The sequence below is a fragment of the Oncorhynchus clarkii genome, chromosome 5 (genome assembly GCF_045791955.1).
Source record: "Oncorhynchus clarkii lewisi isolate Uvic-CL-2024 chromosome 5, UVic_Ocla_1.0, whole genome shotgun sequence".
NCBI lineage: Eukaryota > Metazoa > Chordata > Actinopteri > Salmoniformes > Salmonidae > Oncorhynchus > Oncorhynchus clarkii.
Genome location: NC_092151.1, coordinates 9,545,701 through 9,566,450, shown reverse-complemented (window position 1 = coordinate 9,566,450; position 20,750 = coordinate 9,545,701). Strand labels below are relative to the sequence as shown.

General features: G+C 41.3%; 1 protein-coding gene across 6 annotated transcripts in view; it reads left to right on the top strand.

Annotated features, from left to right (window-relative positions):
• LOC139408310 (peptidylglycine alpha-amidating monooxygenase) overlaps window positions 1–20,750 on the top strand; it is a 138,684-nt gene that overhangs the window by 41,745 nt on the left and 76,189 nt on the right. For all 6 annotated transcript variants that reach the window (XR_011634274.1, XM_071152035.1, XM_071152036.1 and 3 more), the window contains exons 9-12: window positions 391–439; window positions 9,311–9,378; window positions 10,693–10,773; window positions 11,010–11,086. Coding sequence is in view for 5 of the 6 variants with exons in the window: in XM_071152035.1 (XP_071008136.1) it covers window positions 391–439; window positions 9,311–9,378; window positions 10,693–10,773; window positions 11,010–11,086 (275 nt within the window). In the remaining variant the exon portion in view is untranslated. The remainder of the gene's footprint in view (window positions 1–390; window positions 440–9,310; window positions 9,379–10,692; window positions 10,774–11,009; window positions 11,087–20,750) is intronic.

Below are 20,750 nucleotides of genomic sequence, written 5' to 3'. Positions count from 1 at the left end.
TATGGGCCCTGGTCCAAAGTAGTGAACGGTGAAGATAATAGGGAGCCATAATAGTGCTGTAATTGAATAATGTATTACGGTGCTTTACAGTCGTAAAGGAACACCTGCAGTAGAGAGTGAATCGGACTGGGCTTCATCAAAACAGCATTCTGGGGTAGCCTAGTGGTTAGAGCGTTGGACTAGTAACCGGAAGGTTGCAAGTTCAAACCCCCGAGCTGACAAGGTACAAATCTGTCGTTCTGCCCCTGAACAGGCAGTTAAACCCACTAGGCCGTCATTGAAAATCAGAATTTGTTCTTAACTGACTTGCCTAGTTAAATAAAAGGTCAAATTAAAAAATAATAAAAATCGTTAATTTGTTGTCGGCTAATTGCACGTTTTTTGTTTCAGACCACCATAGAGATTGCTCAGGACTTACCTTACGAATGACTTCCAAACCGTAAGTATTATATCAATTACCTGTAGTACATTTCCATATTTACAGGAAATACTATGTAATCATTTACTGTAATTTATAACCATTGTATATGTCTGCAGCTTCGCAGGCTAGTTGGATTGGGTTGGGACAGACACAAACAGCCCAATTTGGGTGATTCATTCAGTTGAACAGAGAGAACAGTTTACTTGTATTGGCCTGCGTCCCAAATGGCACCATATTCCCTTTATATTGCACTACTTTTTAAAACGTGGCCGATAAGGCTCTTGTCAAATATAGTGCACTACATAGGGAATTAGGGGCCCCATTTTGGGATCCCTTATATGACCGATTAACCTACAATACTTATCTGTGGGCAGCATCATAAGTGTGATGTGAGTGGAATGATGTCCAACCTAGCACTTTGTATTGGCCCCCTTATTTGAAACAACGGCTGAAACGGTGGATAAATATAAATGAAAAAGTATGCAATTTTATGAAGAAAAAAAAGACTAGGATTTATTATAGGCATTGGTTGAAGCTCAGTATTAAACTAAAATCTCCCTACCATCATATCTAAGCCAACATGAAGCAAATCTAGTTGAAAATGAGAAAATCAACTTGATTGGAACTGTCTGTACGTTACCGAGAACCACATATAAGATTTTTTAACAGGGTCGTTAACAATTTAGTTTTAAGAGTATTTATTGCGCCTACCTAGCTCAAATTCTAGATGTCGGATTAAAACGAGACTACAGTGTTCATAAAGTGACCATCGGACTTGACTAAATTTGTAGGTGCAACAGTTTATTACATTTATAATTTATCGATCTCACAAGCTCATTTCTGACCATTAAGAACCAACAACGTGCTACCTTTTTGTAGCATTTCTGACAATTTTGATTAGCTAGGTAGCTAGCTAGCTAACGTTACTTAGCTAATGTTTGCTTGATTGTACAAAGTCCAGCAGCTAGCTTCTGTAGCTAGCTAGCTAACACCAGTCAGCTGAAAGCTAGCTAGCTAACTAACAAACAGGCAAAGTAAGGTAGCTAGCTATTTTTGTTTATGGAAGGTTTGTTACACAAATAACTTCCGCCATTAGCAAGCTAGCTAGTTAGAGCCAGACAAAAACAGCTGAAGCTAGCTAATGATAGCTAGTTCATGTCCAAATGCCAGTCCTTTCCACAAAACATAGCTAGCAAGCTAACGTACATCAGCTCAAAACCAACCCCAAACTTTGGACAAATTGTCATGCTGCTAACTTACTATGCATGCAATGGGCTTTTGCAACACTAGCTAGCTACTCCATAGTCCAGGCAACAGTAAGAGCTAGCCACATTTCACTGTCTGACAGGACACAACTCAAACTGCTGAGAATTTGTTTTGCTGTCTGACGTTAACAGAGCCTCCTGGCTCTATTGTGCACTGACTGCAGTGTGCATGTACATGTGCATGCTTGCTAGCATAAGAAAAACTCACCAGTTTAACATCTATAATACATTCCAGTATGCTCCTTCCCCCTGTCTTCATTACATGTTTTAATCATGTGTGCTGATCAACAGTGCCAAACTTACAACTCTGCCATTTGTTAGATATTTTTCAACTCTGCCGTGCACACCTGTGTGAAGCTAGCCACAATGAGGATTAGCCACAATAGTGGAATTTGCAGTTCACCTTCAAATAAAAGTCCCCCATTTGAAAGTGATTCAAACTGATACAAATAGTTGAAAGGGAAAGGGGGATACCTAGTCAATTGAACAACTGAATGCATTAAACTGAAATTCCGTATTTAACCCAACCCCTCTGAATCAGAGAGGTGCGGGGGGCTGCCTTAATCGACATCCATGTCTTCGGCGCCCGGGGAACAGCCATATTTGGACTAGATAAAAAAAACATTTTAAGTGAGAATTGGCATTGGTCTGAAGCCGAAAATGAAAGGAAATTCACGTGAGCACCAAAATGCCTATTTCAACCGTGCTCTACCAAGGTTTTCCAGCACACGGCTTTGACATACTACAGTAAGTATTGTACTACAAACTATGTGTAAGCAGGTTGCTTGGGATTCAAACCTTCTCAATCAGCCTAATTCATACCCTTCAGAGGGATAATGAACTTTACACTGTCCTGCTATTACAATTATATATGGTGTACACTGGTGTATATATACAGAACCAGTCAAAAGTTTGGACACACCTACTCATTCCAGGGTTTTTCTTTATTTTTACTATTTTCTACATTGTAGAATAATAGTGAAGACATCAAAACTAACACATATGGAATCATGTAGTAACCTAAAAGTGTTAAACTTATCAAAATATATTTTATGTTTGAGATTCTTCAAAGTAGCCACCCTTTGCCTTGATGACAGCTTTGCACACTTTGCATTCTCTCAACCAGCTTCATGAGGTAGTCACCTGGAATGCATTTCAATTAACAGGTGTGCCTTGTTAAATGTTAATTTGTGGAATTTCTTTCCTTAATGCATTTTAGACAATTAGTTGTGTTGTGACAAAGTGGGGGTGGTATACAGCTCTATTTGGTAAAAGACCAAGTCCATATTTCAGCAAGAACAGCTCAAATAAGCAAAGAAAAACGAAAGTCCATCATTACTTTAACCTCTCTGAACCACCCATCCGAATCCGGTATAATTGTCATCAGCAACGCTGAATAGCATAGCGCCACAGTCAAATAACATTACTAGAAAATATTCATATTCATGAAATCACAAGTGCAATATTGCAAAACACAGTTTAGCCTTTTGTTAATCCACCTGTTGTCTCAGATTTTGAAATTATGCTTTACAGCGAAAGTAATACAATACAATGGCATGTTTAGCTAAAATGACATGTCAATGACATGCTTTTCTAAAATAAAGGTATAGTGAAATACAGTCATGCACCACATTACTGCAAGACAAAACAGCTCAATCAAGCCTAATGGTCTTGTCAGTGTGAAAGCAAAGCTTGCATTCAAAGCAAACATGAAAAGGTAGCAGAATGGGATAATGTCTTACTGTGGTGTGTGAGGAATCCAATACTTTAAAAACACTTTTTAGGGATAGCCCCCATATTTTACATTTTGGCCTAAATGACATACCCTAATCAAACTGCCTGTAGCTCGGGCCCTGAAGCAAGGATATGCATATTCTTGGTACCATTAGAAAGTAAATACTTTGAAGTTTGTGGAAATGTGAAAGGAATGTAGCCGAAAATAACACAATAGATCTGGTAAAAGACTATACAAAGAAAAAAACAGCCTTTTTTTCAACCACCATCTTTGAAATGCAACAGAAAGGTCCCTGTTCCAGCCATCACTCTGGTTGTAATTCCAATGGTGTCCACAAGATGGCAGCATTGTACGTGCAACGTTTCAGATGGATAACTTGAAGTATGAGCGAACTACATGACATTTAGTGTAAAGTCACCCAGGTACATTTGGGCAAATCGTGAAGGAGACATTTGCATTCATATTACATTTTTCTACAAGAATATCGTCATCTGTATACTTGGACTTCGATTCAGCTTTTCCAGTATTAGTAGACGTATCATAAGTTCAACATTTGCTAAACAACCAGTTTTCATAACTTTATAACTCTGAATATTCTTATAATTTTTGTCCAAAAGGAAAAGGCATGCTGTCGCACAAGGTTAGTAGTTACATTTTACGACAGATACATGATTTTCGGATGCTCCTGTAAAGCCCAGCTCATTGGCTGTCTAGCTAGCTTTGTTTGACCCCAATTGGTGCTTATTTGACAAAGTTAGTCATTCAAGTGAAGACCGCCCGCGTCATCGGCGTGCCATGGAGTTGCTCTCTGACCAAATATGGTGTCCTATAGGATATACTACACCCCTAATGATATAGTGAAGTCTCGTTACGTTCTAGGATCTCTGATGAATACATACGAACGTGATTTGACTGGTTGAAACAACATTTAGGGTTAGATTTTCAAAGATTCCTTTATTTGCAAATTGAGCGAGTGGAAATACAAAATCGATCGTGCATGATATATGGACCTTTTTAGGTTATGAAAAAGGATTTTATCTAACAAGACGACACTTCATGTCATCTCTGGGACCGTTTGGATGATAAATCAGAGCAAGATTTCAGAATGTAAGTACACATTTCACCTTCAGAGGTGAATTTTACAAACCTATTGCGGTGAAAAAAGTGTTTTGTTGTTAGGCGCTCACCTCAAACAATACCATGGCATTTTTTCACAGTAATAGCTACTGTAAATTGGACTGTGCAGTTATATGAACAAGAATTTAACCTTTCAGCCGATATAAGACACTTATATGTACCGACATTTGTTGTATCTCTAAAATCTAAAATGATGACAAGGCGCTGCATGATTTACAACTGTCCCGTCGACGGGACGCCGATCCCTAAGAAGAACTTGTATGTGGTACAAATCACATTATTGTGGAACCACATCCTCTAATAGTACAAGTTAAGCTGTTTGAGAAGGTTTAAATCCTAAGAAACCTGCCTACACATAGTCTGAAGTAAAATACCAACATAGCTACTGTAGTAGGTTAAAGCTGTGTGCTGGAAAACCTTGGTAGAGCATGGGTGGAATAGACATTGTGGTGCTCATCTGAATTTCCTTTATTTTTTGGCTTCAGACCAACGCCTATTCTCACTTAAATCGTAGTTTTTGTTTTTTAATTTATAAATAGTTTCTGTACCTTGTGCTGTCAGAGAGAAATTACATTATTGAAACAGGTCATTGATCTAAGTTAAACATTGTACCGTTCCTCTGAGTGAGCTACGTTAAACGTATTGTTTCCTCTGAGTGATGGAATAAGAGGTGGCTGATGGATGAAGGTGCCGGCTCCGGTCCGCTTCCTCCTGTCTCCATACTCCAGTTTCACTCCACTGCCATACTACTGGATGGGCACATTTATTGTCTGTAGCAGTCTGTCTCCATTCTGGCTCAAACTAGAGGGAGTAATGTCTATCTATGGTGTCCTGGGAATAACTAATTATAGCAGTCTGTTGTCATTCTGGCTCACAAGATAGGTTTCCATCTAATTGGTGACAGATTTTCATTCTAAGATCTGCGTAAAAGCAATATTTCCCTCCAGAGATGTTTCCATCAAATGTACTTGTTGTCGATAAAAGACTGTGCGTGATGACGTGGTGCACATTAATAACTTTTGTGTTTAAATTCCCATGTACCGAATAAACATAAAGGTTAAATTGGTTTCCATCAATGCAAGTTAAATGGGAATCTATCAATACAAGTTAAATGGGAATCCATCAATACATGTTAAATGGGAATCTATCAATACAAGTTAAATGGGAATCCATCAATACATGTTAAATGGGAATCCATCAATACATGTTAAATGGGAATCTATCAATACAAGTTAAATGGGAATCCATCAATACAAGTTAAATGGGAATCCATCAATACAAGTTAAATGGGAATCCATCAATACATGTTAAATGGGAATCCATCAATACATGTTAAATGGGAATCCATCAATACATGTTAAATGGGAATCCATCAATACAAGTTAAATGGGAATCTATCAATACAAGTTAAATGGGAATCCATCAATACATGTTAAATGGGAATCCATTGCATTTTCAACTCTACTGATGTTTTTTCCACTATAAATGTTGCGTCATATAGCGAATGTGCCCATTTTGGTCTCTCCAGCCAAAACCTTGCAGATACAGTGTGGGTATAGCATACATTATGAGATGATTATGGATAAGAGGGAGATCATTTTTAATTGTCAAACGACAGCCAAGCATTGATCATCATTGTCACTAGAAAAATACCCTTGATGTTTATTGGAAAGGAGCTTCAAGCTCATCACGGTGCACTTTGATCACCCTGTGAAGTTCATCATTATGTATTTAATCTGTAGCCTAATAAACCCTGTGAAGTTCATCATAACTTATCTGAAGCCTAATAAACTGTACTCTTTCCCGAGTCGTAGTAAGAGGACCACACAACTCAAACTTGACATCGATAGGATTGTTATTATATCAATATTTGCGTATAAAGATGTTTCCACGGCTATTTCTCGCGTTATTAATTTTACGGACACAAAAAGATCCCACCTTCTCTAGAGTATTTTGTTTTGTCAACATTTGGAAGTTTATCGACATATGGCCTGTTATGACATTTTTATCCAACATGTACTTTACTTGGATAAAAAGGTTGAGTACAGCAGAAATGTGCTTATTTTATCCCTTTGATTAACAATCAAAAAATAATTTGGTTGAGTCTGTGATTAACATAATCCATTTGTTGATCAGATGAAAGTGTTTTCAAATCGAATGTCATTTGTCACATGCGCCGAATACAAGTGTAGACCTTACAGTGAAATACTGACTTACAAACCCTTAAGCAACAATGCAGTTTTAAGAAAAATAAGTGAAAAGTAAAAAATAGATAAGTCAAATATAAAATAATGAAAGAGCAGCTGTAAAATAACAGTAGCGAGACTATATACAGGGGGCACCGGTTAGTCGAGGTAATACAGTGGGGCAAAAAAGTATTTAGTCACCTACAAACAAGCAAGATTTCTGGCTCTTACAGATCTGTAACTTCTTCTTTAAGAGGCTCCTCTGTCCTCCACTCGTTACCTGTATTAATGGCACCTGTTTGAACTTGTTATCAGTATAAAAGACACCTGTCCACAACCTCAGTCACACTCCAAACTCCACTATGGTAAAGACCAAAGAGCTGTCAAAGGACACCAGAAACAAAATTGTAGACCTGCACCAGGCTGGGAATACTGAATCTGCAATAGATAAGCAGCTTGGTTTGAAGAAATCCACTGTGGGAGAAATTATTAGGAAATGGAATACATACAAGACCACTGATAATCTCCCTCAATCTGGGGCTCCACGCAAGATCTCACCCCGTGGGGTCAAAATGATCACAAGAACGGTGAGCAAAAATCCCAGAACCACACGGTGGGACCTAGTGAATGACCTGCAGAGAGCTGGGACCAAAGTAACAAAGCCTACCATCAGTAACAAACTACGCCGCCAGGGACTCAAATCCTGCAGTGCCAGACGTGTCCCCCTGCTTCAGCCAGTACATGTCCAGGCCCGTCTGAAGTTTGCTAGAGAGCATTTGGATGATCCAGAAGAAGATTGGGATAATGTCATATGGTCAGATGAAACCAAAATATAACTTTTTGGTAAAAACTCAACTCGTTGTGTTTGGAGGACAAAGAATGCTGAGTTGCATCCAAAGAACACCATACCTACTGTGAAGCATGGGGGTGGAAACATCATGCTTTGGGGCTGTTTTTCTGCAAAGGGACCAGGACGACTGATCCGTGTAAAGGAAAGAATGAATGGGGCCATGTATCGTGAGATTTTGAGTGAAAACCTCCTTCCATCAGCAAGGGCATTGAAGATGAAACGTGGCTGGGTCTTTCAGCATGACAATGATCCCAAACACACCGCCCAGGCAACGAAGGGGTGGCTTCGTAAGAAGCATTTCAAGGTCCTGGAGTGGCCTAGCCAGTCTCTAGATCTCAACCCCATAGAAAATCTTTGGAGGGAGTTGAAAGTCCGTGTTGCCCAGCAACAGCCCCAAAACATCACTGCTCTAGAGGAGATCTGCATGGAGGAATGGGCCAAAATACCAGCAACAGCGTATGAAAAACTTGTGAAGACTTACAGAAAACGTTTGACCTCTGTCATTGCCAACAAAGGGTATATAACAAAGTATTTAGATAAACTTTTGTTATTGACCAAATACTTATTTTCCACCATAATTTGCAAATAAATTCATTAAAAATCCTACAATGTGATTTTCTGGATTTTTTTCTCTCTCATTTTGTCTGTCATAGTTGAAGTGTACCTATGATGAAAATTACAGGCCTCTCTCATCTTTTTAAGTGGGAGAACTTGCACAATTGGTGTCTGACTAAATACTTTTTTGCCCCACTGTATGTACATGTAGGCAGCAGCAGCATAAAAGGGGGTGGGGGGACAGTGCAGATAGTCTGGGCAGCCATTTAATTAACTTGGTGTTCTGGTACCACTTGCCGTGCGGTAGCAGAGAGAATAGTCTATGTCTAGGGTGGATGGAGTCTTTTAACAATTTTTAGGGCCTTCCTCTGACACCGCCTGGTATAGAGGTCTTGGATGGCTGGAAGCTTGGCCCCAGTGATGTACTGGGCTGTTCGCACTACCCTCTGTGCCTTGCGGACAAAGGCCGAGCAGTTGCCATAACAGGCAGTGATGCAACCAGTGTGGCTCTCAATGGTGAAGCTGTAGACATTTTTGAGGATCTGAGGACCCATGCCAAATCTTTTCATTCTCCTGAGTGGAATAGGTGTTGTCGTGCCCTCTTCACGACTGTCTTGGTGTGTTTGGACCATGATAGTTTGTTGGTGATGTGGACACCAAGGAACTTGAAGCTCTCTACCTGCTCCACTGATTCACTACAGCCGCGTCGATGAGAATGGGGATGTGCTCAGTCCTCCTTTTCCTGTAGTCCACAATCATCTCCTTTGTCTTAATCACGTTGAGGGAGAGGTTGTTATTCTGGCACCACACGTCCAACCTAACGTGGTACTATCCACCCTGTTTAATGTCAGTGCTTCTACACCTGCATTGCTTGCTGTTTGGGGTTTTAGGCTGGGTTTGGGTCTGCACTTTGAGATATCAGCTGATGTACGAAGGGCTATATAAATAAATTTGATTTGATTTGATATAAAACAGACTTCAGAACAGTGTCCACTAACGTGAAACTCTCCATCCTGTTTAATGACAGTGTAAAGCTGACTTCAGATCTGTGTCCACTAACAAACTATCCACCTTGTATAGAGTCATTGTAAAATAATCTCACCACCCGTTGACTCCAGATCAGTGTTTGACTTAGCCTCTTTGTCTATTCTCTTTCCACAGACAGCCCTTCATTGCTGGCATGTATCTGATGATGTCTGTGACCACCATCATCCCTCCAGGAAATAAAGGTATGTTGTGTGTGTCTGGTTGGGTGTCTGTCTGTGTATCTGTCTCTGTGTATCTGTCTGTGTGTCTGTATGAGTTCAGAGAGGCCACTCCACTCACTGTGTGCAGCACAATGCTTGTCCAATCCCCCTCTCCCCATTACGTTGTCAGGACATACATTCAATTTCGGCAGTTGACTACTTCCACCGGAAAACATTTATTTTGTAATTACAAGTCAGTGGGACATGGGAATGAGGGAATTTATCACTTTGAGATAGCTAGCCCCCCCATCCCCCGTCTGGGTCATTTGCACAAATGTATTTGTGTTGTCGTTGGTCCAGGAGGCAGTAACAGTAGCTCGTTTCTTTTCTATGTGGTAATGGCTTGTAAAAGCTTGGGGAGCTATTTTGAACCTGTTTTTTGTTTGTTGTTGTTCTTGTCAGTATCATATTTATCCGCAAGACATCAGCAGCAGTTAAGGAAAAATACCAGCGTATCATGTAGGCTAAGTGATCCACGATGATGCGTTTTCCCTTTTCCTGTTTTGTAAATGGACGGTAAATGGATGTTTCGCTAATGTTTTCTCATTGCATTGGTACCGGAGCGCCAAGTCTAGGACCAAAAGGCTCCTTAACAGCTTCTACCCCCAAGCCTTAAGACTGCTGAACATTTAATCAAATGGCCACCGGACTATTTACATCGACTCCAGCCGACGCTTGGCATTGCGCATGTTGATCTTAGGCTTGTGTACTGCTGCTCGGCATGGAAACTCATTTCATGAAGCACTCGACAAACAGTTTTTGTGCTGACGTTGATTCCAGAGGCAGTTTGGAACTCGGTAGTAAGTGTTGCAACCGAGGATAGACCATTTTTTACGCGCTACGCACTTCAAGACTGGGCGGTCTCGTTCTGTGAGCTTGTGTGGCCTACCACCTCGTGGCTGAGCCGTTATTGCTCCTAGACGTTTCCACTTCACAATAGCAGCACTCACAGTTGACCGGGGTCAGCTCTAGCATGGCAGTAATTTGACGAACTGACTTGTTGGAAAGTTGGCATCCTATTACGGTGCCAGGTTGAAAGTCACTGATCTCTTCAGTAAGGCCATTTTACTACCAGTGTTTGTCTATGGAGATTGCATGGCGGAGTGCTTGATTTTATACACCTGTCAGCGACGGGTGTGGTTGAAATAGCCATATCCACTCATTTAAAGGGGTGTCCACATACTTTTGTATATATAGTGTATGTGTATTTTCTGTATGCTCATGCAGTTGTTGAATAGAGCATTTCAGATTAGTCATCTGGCCTATTCATCTGTGTGTTTTTGATTCCTTCCACAGTTACAAACGCAGACGTGGCTTGCACTTATAACTCATATCCCATATACCCGTTTGCCTTCAGAACCCACACGCACAAGCTTGGTAAGCAGCAGATTTCATACGTTTCTTATTTTATGCGAAATCGGACTAATTTATTAGCAAATTGTCATGCAAATGCCATAATTGCTGCATCAAGATCAAGCATTTTTACCTGCATATATCGCGAATACACTGATTCTATGACATACAGTAACATACCGATTTTTGTTTAGGTCATTTGTTTTCTACTGAAGTAATCTGAATTGATTCCTAATTGGTTTTGCCGTCTCCTATCCCAGGACAAGTTGTCAGTGGTTACAGGATTCGAGACGGGAAGTGGACTCTGATTGGACGACAGACTCCTCAGTTACCACAGGTAGGTGTCTGGCCATGTCACAGTTATCTCTGCTCCCTCCAAAAGTGTTGCACTTGTTCATGTCCCTTCACTGATTTCAAAGGAAATTACTGGTATAAGAAATATGGTGGAAACTCCCACTAGCCAATGCCTCTTCCAATCCAATTTGAAGACTTGTGGGCAGTAGTGAATGAGTGCATCAGATATTATTGCAGGGATTTCTCTGTCATTGTGGTCCAAACAGTGTAAAAAAAAAAAAAAAGCCGGAAAAACGCTTTGTCTAAACTTAAACCAGGTAGAAAAGTTAATGTAACTCTATAATTTTTTATATTATAATCTTTGAGAATTTACAAACTCCAAAATAAAATCTAGACAGACAGGGAGAATGGAAAATGATCAAAACAACTAATTTAGCAGTATTGAATTTGTTATTATGTTTGGGCAAAAGAACACAGCATCAGCCATGGCAAAATGCATAAAATTGCAGTCAATTTTCTACCCGCAAATTCACCCTGTACTTAAAAAGTGTAGGCCTAACTAACTCTAGTTCTTGATTAGTCGGTCTTCTCTACTCATAGCTTCAGTCTGTGCTAATGAACAGTGGGCTATTGCGTGCAGTCACTTCCCTTCCTCTCTGCCTCCTTCCCTTCCTCTTTGCCTCCTTCCCTTCCTCTTTCCCTCCTTCCCTTCCTCTTTCCCTCCTTCCCTTCCCCTCTCCCTCCCTCCGTCCTCTCTCCCTCCGTCCTCTCTCCCTCCGTCCTCTCTCCCTCCCTCCCTTCGTCCTCTCTCCCTCCCTCCGTCCTTTCTCCCTCCCTCCTTCCCGTCCTCTCTCTCTCTGTCCTCTCTCCCTCCTTCCCATCCTCTCTCTCTCCCTCCGTCCTCTCTCCCTCCTTCCCATCCTCTCTCTCTCCCTCCGTCCTCTCGCCCTCCTTCCCTTCCTCTCTCCCTCCCTCCGTCCTCTCTCCCTCCCTAGGTCCTCCCTCCCTCCTTCCCTTCCTTTCTCCCTCCCTCCGTCCTCTCTCCCTCCTTCCCTTCTTCTCTCCCTCCCTCCGTCCCTCTCTCCCTCCCTCCGTCCTCTCTCCCTCCTTCCCTTCCTCTCTCCCTCCTTCCCATCCTCTCCCTCCTTCCCTTCCTCTCTGCCTCCTTTCCTTCCTCTCTCCCTCCTTCCTTCCCTCCCTCCCTCCTTCTCTCCCTCCTTCCCTTCCTCTCTGCCTCCTTTCCTTCCTCTCTCCCTCCTTGCTTCCCTCCCTCCCTCCCTCCTTCTCTCCCTCCTTCCCTCCCTCTCTCCCTCCTTCCCTACCTCTGTCCTCTCTCCCTCCTTCCCTCCTTCCCTCTCTCCCTCCTTCCCTCTCTCCTTCCCTTCCTCTCTCCATCATTCCTTGCTTTATCCATCCTTACCTTCCTCTCTCCATCCTTCCCTTCCTCTCTATGTGTGTGTGTGAGCTCAGGCTGTTCCAGACTGCGTCGCAGGGGGCTGGGACAGCTCAGCGCTGCCTTTAGCGCGTCAGAACATTAGACAGATTAGAAACACAAAGAGGGCTTTTGTCCCGTGCTGCCCGCGCTTTCACTCCAACACTTCATGAGCCAAAGACGCTCCAGCCCACTCGACAATGCTAAGGAATCCGCCTGGATTTGGAGGGGTTTAGGCGTTACCGCAATGTATCGATATCTCCCTTTTGAAGGTCTTGGGATGCTGCCTGCAATGTTGGTTGTGTAGTGTGTAGCCACACTGATAATGACTTCATGGATGGTTGTGTAGTCTCACCAATAAGGACTTTATGGATGGCTGTGTAGCCACACTGATAATGACTTTATGGATGGCTGTGTAGCCACACTGATAATGACTTTATGGATGGCTGTGTAGCCACACTGATAATGACTTTATGGATGGCTGTGTAGCCACACTGATAAGGACTTCATGGATGGTTGTGTAGTCTCACCAATAAGGACTTCATGGATGGTTGTGTAGCCACACTGATAATGACTTTATGGATGGCTGTGTAGCCACACTGATAATGACTTTATGGATGGCTGTGTAGCCACACTGATAATGACTTTATGGATGGCTGTGTAGCCACACTGATAATGACTTTATGGATGGCTGTGTAGCCACACCGATAATGACTTTATGGATGGCTGTGTAGCCACACCGATAATGACTTTATGGATGGTTGTGTAGCCACACCGATAATGACTTTATGGATGGCTGTGTAGCCACACTGATAATGACTTTATGGATGGCTGTGTAGCCACACTGATAATGACTTTATGGATGGTTGATTCCATCTGGTTTGTTAGGACTCCCCTCTGGACTTAGGGCTACAGGTTGTGCTAGTGCTGGGTACCAGTCTTTGGCATGACACAGAGTTGCAGGGAGTGGCATGATGGCACAAAGACTGGTACCCAGGCTAGGCTAGCTGAGGTTCTGTTAGAGATTAGAAGTGCTGAGCGATTAATGCTTTTTGAGGTCAGTTTCAGTTTTGATTATTTATTTATTTTACATGAAATGCAAAATGCATTATGTGGGTTGAATGCTGTAACAACACAGAATAAAAGTCCCATGATGGTAGTGACTGTCCATTACTGCTTATCACTTATTAACCATCATTTATTCACATTACTTTACTTTATTAAAATATTTCAGTTGTTGTGTATATTACATTAGTTTTATTTGATGACTTTATTATTTCATTCCAAGTCATCATCTCATCTTTGTAGAGCTGCTGCCTACGCTGTCTGACAAAATCCCTATTTTGTAGTTCTTCAAAGTAAATAAGGCATACTATTATAACTGCTGAATACCAACTATCAATCAATTAGATCATTTATTTTCAGGTAGAGATACCCCACGAAGCAACAGCTGCTCTCCATATAACCTCACGATTCTGCGTTCTCTCTCCCGTAGCATATAAACACAGACCGGACAAGTAGATGCACAATGAATTATGGTCATTGTAGTTAATTACCAGGTTTTGTGCGCTAAACTATGTAGAATATTGGCCTGTCGGAAACTACAACTACCTACTACATTGTACAGTTCAGGCTGGATCTGATTTATCTCTAGAGAAACTGTGCCATGTATGCATTGAGCTCACAGAAAAAAACGAACAAAATGGAATTCAAATTGGACTATAGATTAGAGGCTCTGTTCAATCAAACCGGCTAACCAGATTTTTGGGAAAAGTCAAACACATTATCTATCTTCCCGCCTTGTACTGTCCACTCACTTCACATTTGGGATTCATCGTATTCATGTGTTATCTTGGTTGCTGGTTTGTTTAAACAGCGGTTTTATTTAAATCTGGTTGCTTGCAGATTGAACAAATGTAGCACCAAAGTTTAGTATAGTACAGTACCCAATCATCTATTGTACTGTCTCTACACACCAGAATTGACCTGTACAGTTGCTGCTTAAGTCAATAAAGCTTCAAAAGGAATTATGTTTAAAATAAATAGTGTAGGTACATGTTTGAGAATAAAACCATTTTTTTCTCTCTCAGGGACCTGTATTTTGACAGGCTTTCTGTTCTGCACTGATTTTTTTTATAATTGTGTATAATGAATCTATGCCCATACTAACTCCAATCTCAAACCCCTATTTTGCCCTTCATTAGTTTAACCCTCACTGAGTATGACACAATTTACAGTCCTCCATCTATTTATATCCATCTAGTCCAATCTACCATACCCTGTTATTGAGGACCTATCATCTAGTCCAATCTACCATACCCTGTTATTGAGGACCTATCATCTAGTCCAATCTACCATACCCTGTTATTGAGGACCTATCATCTAGTCCAATCTACCATACCCTGTTATTGAGGACCTATCATCTAGTCCAATCTACCATACCCTGTTATTGAGGACCTATCATCTAGTCCAATCTACCATACCCTGTTATTGAGGACCTATCATCTAGTCCAATCTACCATACCCTGTTATTGAGGACCATCTAGTCCAATCTACCATACCCTGTTATTGAGGACCATCTAGTCCAATCTACCATACCCTGTTATTGAGGACCATCTAGTCCAATCTACCATACCCTGTTATTGAGGACCTATCATCTAGTCCAATCTACCATACCCTGTTATTGAGGACCATCTAGTCCAATCTACCATACCCTGTTATTGAGGACCATCTAGTCCAATCTACCATACCCTGTTATTGAGGACCATCTAGTCCAATCTACCATACCCTGTTATTGAGGACCTATCATCTAGTCCAATCTACCATACCCTGTTATTGAGGACCATCTAGTCCAGTGGTTCCTAAACTTCTAGTCCCGTACCCCTTCAATCATTCAACCTCCAGCTGTACCCCCTCTAGCACCAGGGTCAGCGCACTTTCAAATGTTGTTTTTTGCCATCATTGTAATTTTTGCCAGTGAAATGAGGCTACTCAGGCGAGGGGGAAAAAAAACTCACCCAAATGTATAGCCCCGTTGGAAAATATAAGTGGACAGTTTGAAAATGTGAAGAGATAAAAAGAAGTACAAAATAAATATGCATTATTTTTAAAAAATGTAAACCACATTTATTTGGCGCATCCCCGACGGCATTGTGTTTGGGAATACCTGATCCAATCCAATCTACCCCACCCTGTTATCGAGGAGTGACCATCTAGTCCAATCTACCACACCCTGTTATTGAGGAGTGACCATCTAGTCCAATCTACCCCACCCTGTTATTGAGGAGTGACCATCTAGTCCAATCTACCACACCCTGTTATTGAGGAGTGACCATCTAGTCCAATCTACCCCACCCTGTTATTGAGGAGAGGCCATCTAGTCTAATCTACCCCACCCTGTTATTGAGGAGAGACCATCTAGTCCAATCTACCACTCCCTGTTATTGAGGAGCGACTCATGGAAAAGGATACAGAAAATTGGAGATAAGGGTGTGTGTGTGAGATTAAGTATGGGTCCCAAATGGCACCATATTCTATACATAGTGCACTAAGTAGTGCACTTTATAGGAATAGGGTGCCATTTGGGACTCAGACTAAAAATAGCTATTTTCCACATCTATGCCCCGGAGCTGGCCTTCCCACTTTAACAATGACAGTGTCCCTGCTCCAGTCTTATCCTCCATGTCAGGCTTATGCATCCTAATGACCATACTCTCCCCCCCCCCCCCACATGCTCCCCGTGCCCTTTAGTCCAAGTGCTTTTATCTCACTGTCGCATCTCACAGCTCCTGACACGAAGCTGTCACAGAGAGTTGAGACTTTCAAAATGCCACTTAAGGAAGGACACAAAGAAAACGACGAAAGCATGGCCAAGTGCGTGTCCGATTGGCCGCCGTTCCTCTCCTCATTCACCCAGTAGAGCTGTCCAGTTTTGAGCCAACTGGAGGGTTGCTACAATCTGGTTAAATTGAAAAGTCGGAAGCCCCGCCTAGTTCTAAAAGTTATCTTTTAAAATCAGATTTTAAACATAACTCTAAGCTTAATCTTTCTGCTAACATTATCCTAACCCTGACCTTAAATTAAGAGCCTATTTTGATGTTGCAGCTTGGCCAGTTGTGGTAACCCAACTGGAGACCTGTAACCTTGTTGTGTATGGATTATAAGATATTTGGGAGAGTAATGGAGTGCAGTTTACATGTCACACACCAAGCTGTCAGTAGGTTATTGGGGAGCAATGCGAGAACTAGTATTCTAGTGTGTTCCTACAGTGGAATGCGGGGGGGGGGGGGGGGGGGGGGAGGAGATAAGCAAAGAGCACATTTAGATAGCCATGGCTGAACATCGTTGTCGTGTAATAGTCACTCTTAATGACTCCCATATCTCTGAAGCTGTGAATATATTCGTTCTGAATAATGGTGGGTTTTGTTGTTCGTGTTAAGTTGGTTTCTAACCTCCGGCTTCAATTTGATATTGTTTAAATCCTTTCAAGCAGCACTCCCACTGTTATTTTCCAAACAGGATGCATGCAGCACATTGCTTAACCCCAAAGTATTTATAGCTTTGGAGATGTATCATCTCTTATTGCTCTGGCTCCATTGGTTCGTGTTGTATCCCAGTAACTGGAGATGTACCTCATATTATGCTTTTTTTGTATCTATTTTAGTAGGGTGGTTTGTACAGTACCAGTCAAACGTTCAACGGTCGGTCATTCAATGGTTTTTCTTTATTTTTACTTTTTTTTCTACATTGTAGAATAATAGTGAAGACATCAACTATTAAATAACAAATATGGAATCATGTAGGTAACCAAAAAAAGTGTTAAACAAATGAAAATATAGTTTCTATTTTAGATTCTTTAAAGTAGTCACCCTTTGCCTTGATTGACGGCTTTGAACACTCTTGGCATTCTCTCAACCAGCTTCTTGAGGAATTATTTTCCAACACTCTTGAAGGAGTTCCCACATATGCTGAGTACTTGTTGGCTGCTTTTCCTTCACGCTTTGGTCCAACTCATCTCAAACCATCTCAATTCGGTTGAGGTCGGTGATTGTGGAGGCCAGATCATCTGATGCAGCTCTCCATCACTCTCCTTCTTGGTAAAATCGTCCTTACACAACCTGGAGGTGTGTTGGGTCCTTGTCCTGTTGAAAAACATATTTTTGTCCCACTAAGCGCAAACCAGATGGGATGGCGTATCGCAGCAGAATGCTGTGGTTGCCATGCTGGTTAAATATATCACTGACAGTGTCACCAGCAAAGCACCCCCACAGCACCTCCTCCATGCTTCACGGTGGGAGCCACACATTCGGAGATCATCCGTTCATCTACTCTGCGTCTCACAAAGACACAGCGGTTGGAACCAAAAATCTCAAATTTGGACTCATCAGACCAAAGGACAGATTTCCACCGATTTAATGTCCATTGCTCATGTTTCTTGGCCCAAGCAACTCTCTTCTTATTATTTGTGTCCTTTAGTAGTGGTTTCTTTGCAGCAATTTGACTATGAAGGCCGGATTCACACAGTCTACTCCGAACAGTTGATTTCGGTGTGTCTATAACTTGAACTCTGTGAAGCATTTATTTGGGCTGCAATCTGAGGTACTGGTAACTCTAATGAACTTGTCCTCTGCACCAGAGGTAACTCTGGGTCTTCCTTTCCTATGGCGGTCCATATGAGAGCCAGTTTCACCATAGAGCTTGATGGTTTTTGAGACTGCACCATTTGGACATTTTTCTTTGCTTATTTGAGCTGTTCTTGCCATAATATGGACTTAGCCCTATTTGGTAAAATACCATCTTCTGTATACCCTCCCTACCTTGTCACAACACAACTGATTGGCTCAAATACATTTAAGAAGGAAAGAAATTCAACAAATGAACTTTTAACAAGTCACACCTGTTAATTGAAATGCATTCCAGGTGACTACCTCATGTAGCTGGTTAATAGCTGGTTAGAATGCCAAGAGTGTGCAAAGCTGTCATCAAGGCAAAGGGTGGCTCCTTTGAAGAATCTCAAATATAAAATATATTTTGATTTGTTTGACACTTTTTTGGTTACCACATGATTCCATTTGTGTTATTTCACAGTTTTGTTGTCTTCACTATTATTCTACAATGTAAAAAATTGTAAACAAAGAAAACCTCTTGGTGACTGGTACAGTTGAAGTCGGAAGTTTACATACACTTAGGTTGAAACCATTAAAACTCTGTTTTTCAACCACTCTACACATTTCTTGTTAACAAACTATAGTTTTGGCAAGTCAGTCAGGACGTCTACTTTGTGCATGACACAAGTCATTTTTCCAGCAATTGTTTACAGACAGATTATTTTACTTATAATTCACTGTATCACAATTCCAGTGGGTCAGAAGTTTACATACACTAAGACAGCTTGGAAAATTCCAGAAAATTATGTCATGGCTTTAGAAGCTTGATAGTCTAATTGACATCATTTGAGTCAATTGGAAGAGTACCTGTGGATGTATTTCAAGGCCTACCTTCAAACTCAGTGCCTCTTTGCTTGACATCATGGGAAAATCAAAATAAATCAGCCTAGACCTCAGAATTTTTTTGTAGATCTCCACAAGTCTGGTTCATCCTTTGGAAAAATTTCTGAACACCTGAAGGTACCACGTTCATCTGTACCAACAATAGTACCCAAGTATATACACCATGGGATCACACAGCTGTCATACCGCTCAGGAAGGAGACGCCTTCTGTTTATTTTTTATTTTACTAGGCAAGTCAGTTAAGAACAAATTCTTATTTTCAATGACGGCCTAGGAACAGTGGGTTAACTGCCTGTTCAGGGGCAGAATGACAAATTTGTACCTTGTCAGCTCGGGGATTTGAACTTGCAACCTTCCGGTTACTAGTCCAACGCTCTAACCACCAGGCTACCCTGCCGCCCCTGTCTCCTAGAGATGAACGTACTTTTGTGCGAAAAGTGCAAATCAATCCCATAACAACAGTCAAGGACCTTGTGAAGATGCTGGAGGAAACGGGTACAAAAGTATCTATATCCATTCGACATTACCTGAAAGACCACTATGCAAGGAAGAAGCCACTGCTTGCAATCCGAAGAACACCATCCCGACCGTGAAGCACGGGGGTGGCAGCATCATGTTGTGAGGGTGCTTTGCTGCAGGAGGGACTGGTGCACTTCACAAAATAGATGGCATCATGAGGTAGGAAAATTATGTGAATATATTGAAGCAACAGTCAGGAAGTTTAAGCTTGGTCGCAAATGGGTCTTCCAAATGGACAATGACCCCAAGCATACTTCCAAAATGGCTTAAGGACAACAAAGTCAAGGTATTGGAGAGGCCATTACAAAGCCCTGACCTCAATCCTATAGAAAATTTGTGGGCAGAACTGAAAAGGCGTGTGCAAGCAAGGAGGCCTACAAACCTGACTCAGTTACACCAGCTTTCTCACGAGGAATGGGCCAAAATTCATCCAACTTATTGTGAGAAGCTTGTGGAAGGCTACCCGAAACGTTTGAACCAATTTAAACAATTTAAAGGCAATGCTATTGAATACTTACTGACTGTATGTAAACTTCTGACCCACTGGGAATGTGATGAAAGAAATAAAAGCTGAAATAAATCATTCCCTCTACTATTATTCTGAGATTTCACATTCTTAAAATAAAGTGGTGATCCTAACTGACCTAAGACAGGGAATTTTTACTAAGATTAAATGTCAGGAATTGTGAAAAACTCGAGTTTAAATGTATTTGGCTAAGGTGTATGTAAACTTCCCGACTTCAACTGTGTATAAGGTATAGGATTTAACGTTTGGCCAATGAGACCGTGTCTCAGGTAGAATGCCCTGTTTTTATTTCATCACACTCACAATCGTAAGCTATTTTCTGTAATTAGCTCGCCATTAACTTGTAAAGAATTATCTTGTTGTGAGTTTATTTTCCTATAATAATGAATGCAAATTAGCTGAAGACATTTGTCAGCTATATGATGTGGTCATTATTTGAACTGGCTAGCCAGCTAACTTATCATTAACTAGCTAACAAGCTAGATACAAACCAAAACATGGTTTAGAAAGTTGCTTTTAGTTTCCTGGTTTGCTAGATTGACATATAGTAAATTAATTTTTTTAAACGGATGGGTTTATTGGCGTTAAAATACACCAGTTATGCTATTTTGGACGACCAGGCTGCAGATGTCATGCACCCTGTCATTTTAGTTTTTAAGACTTTTTCACAACGACAATTTTGATGTCGGATGACAATAAAATGTTAATGATGTCAGGGAGA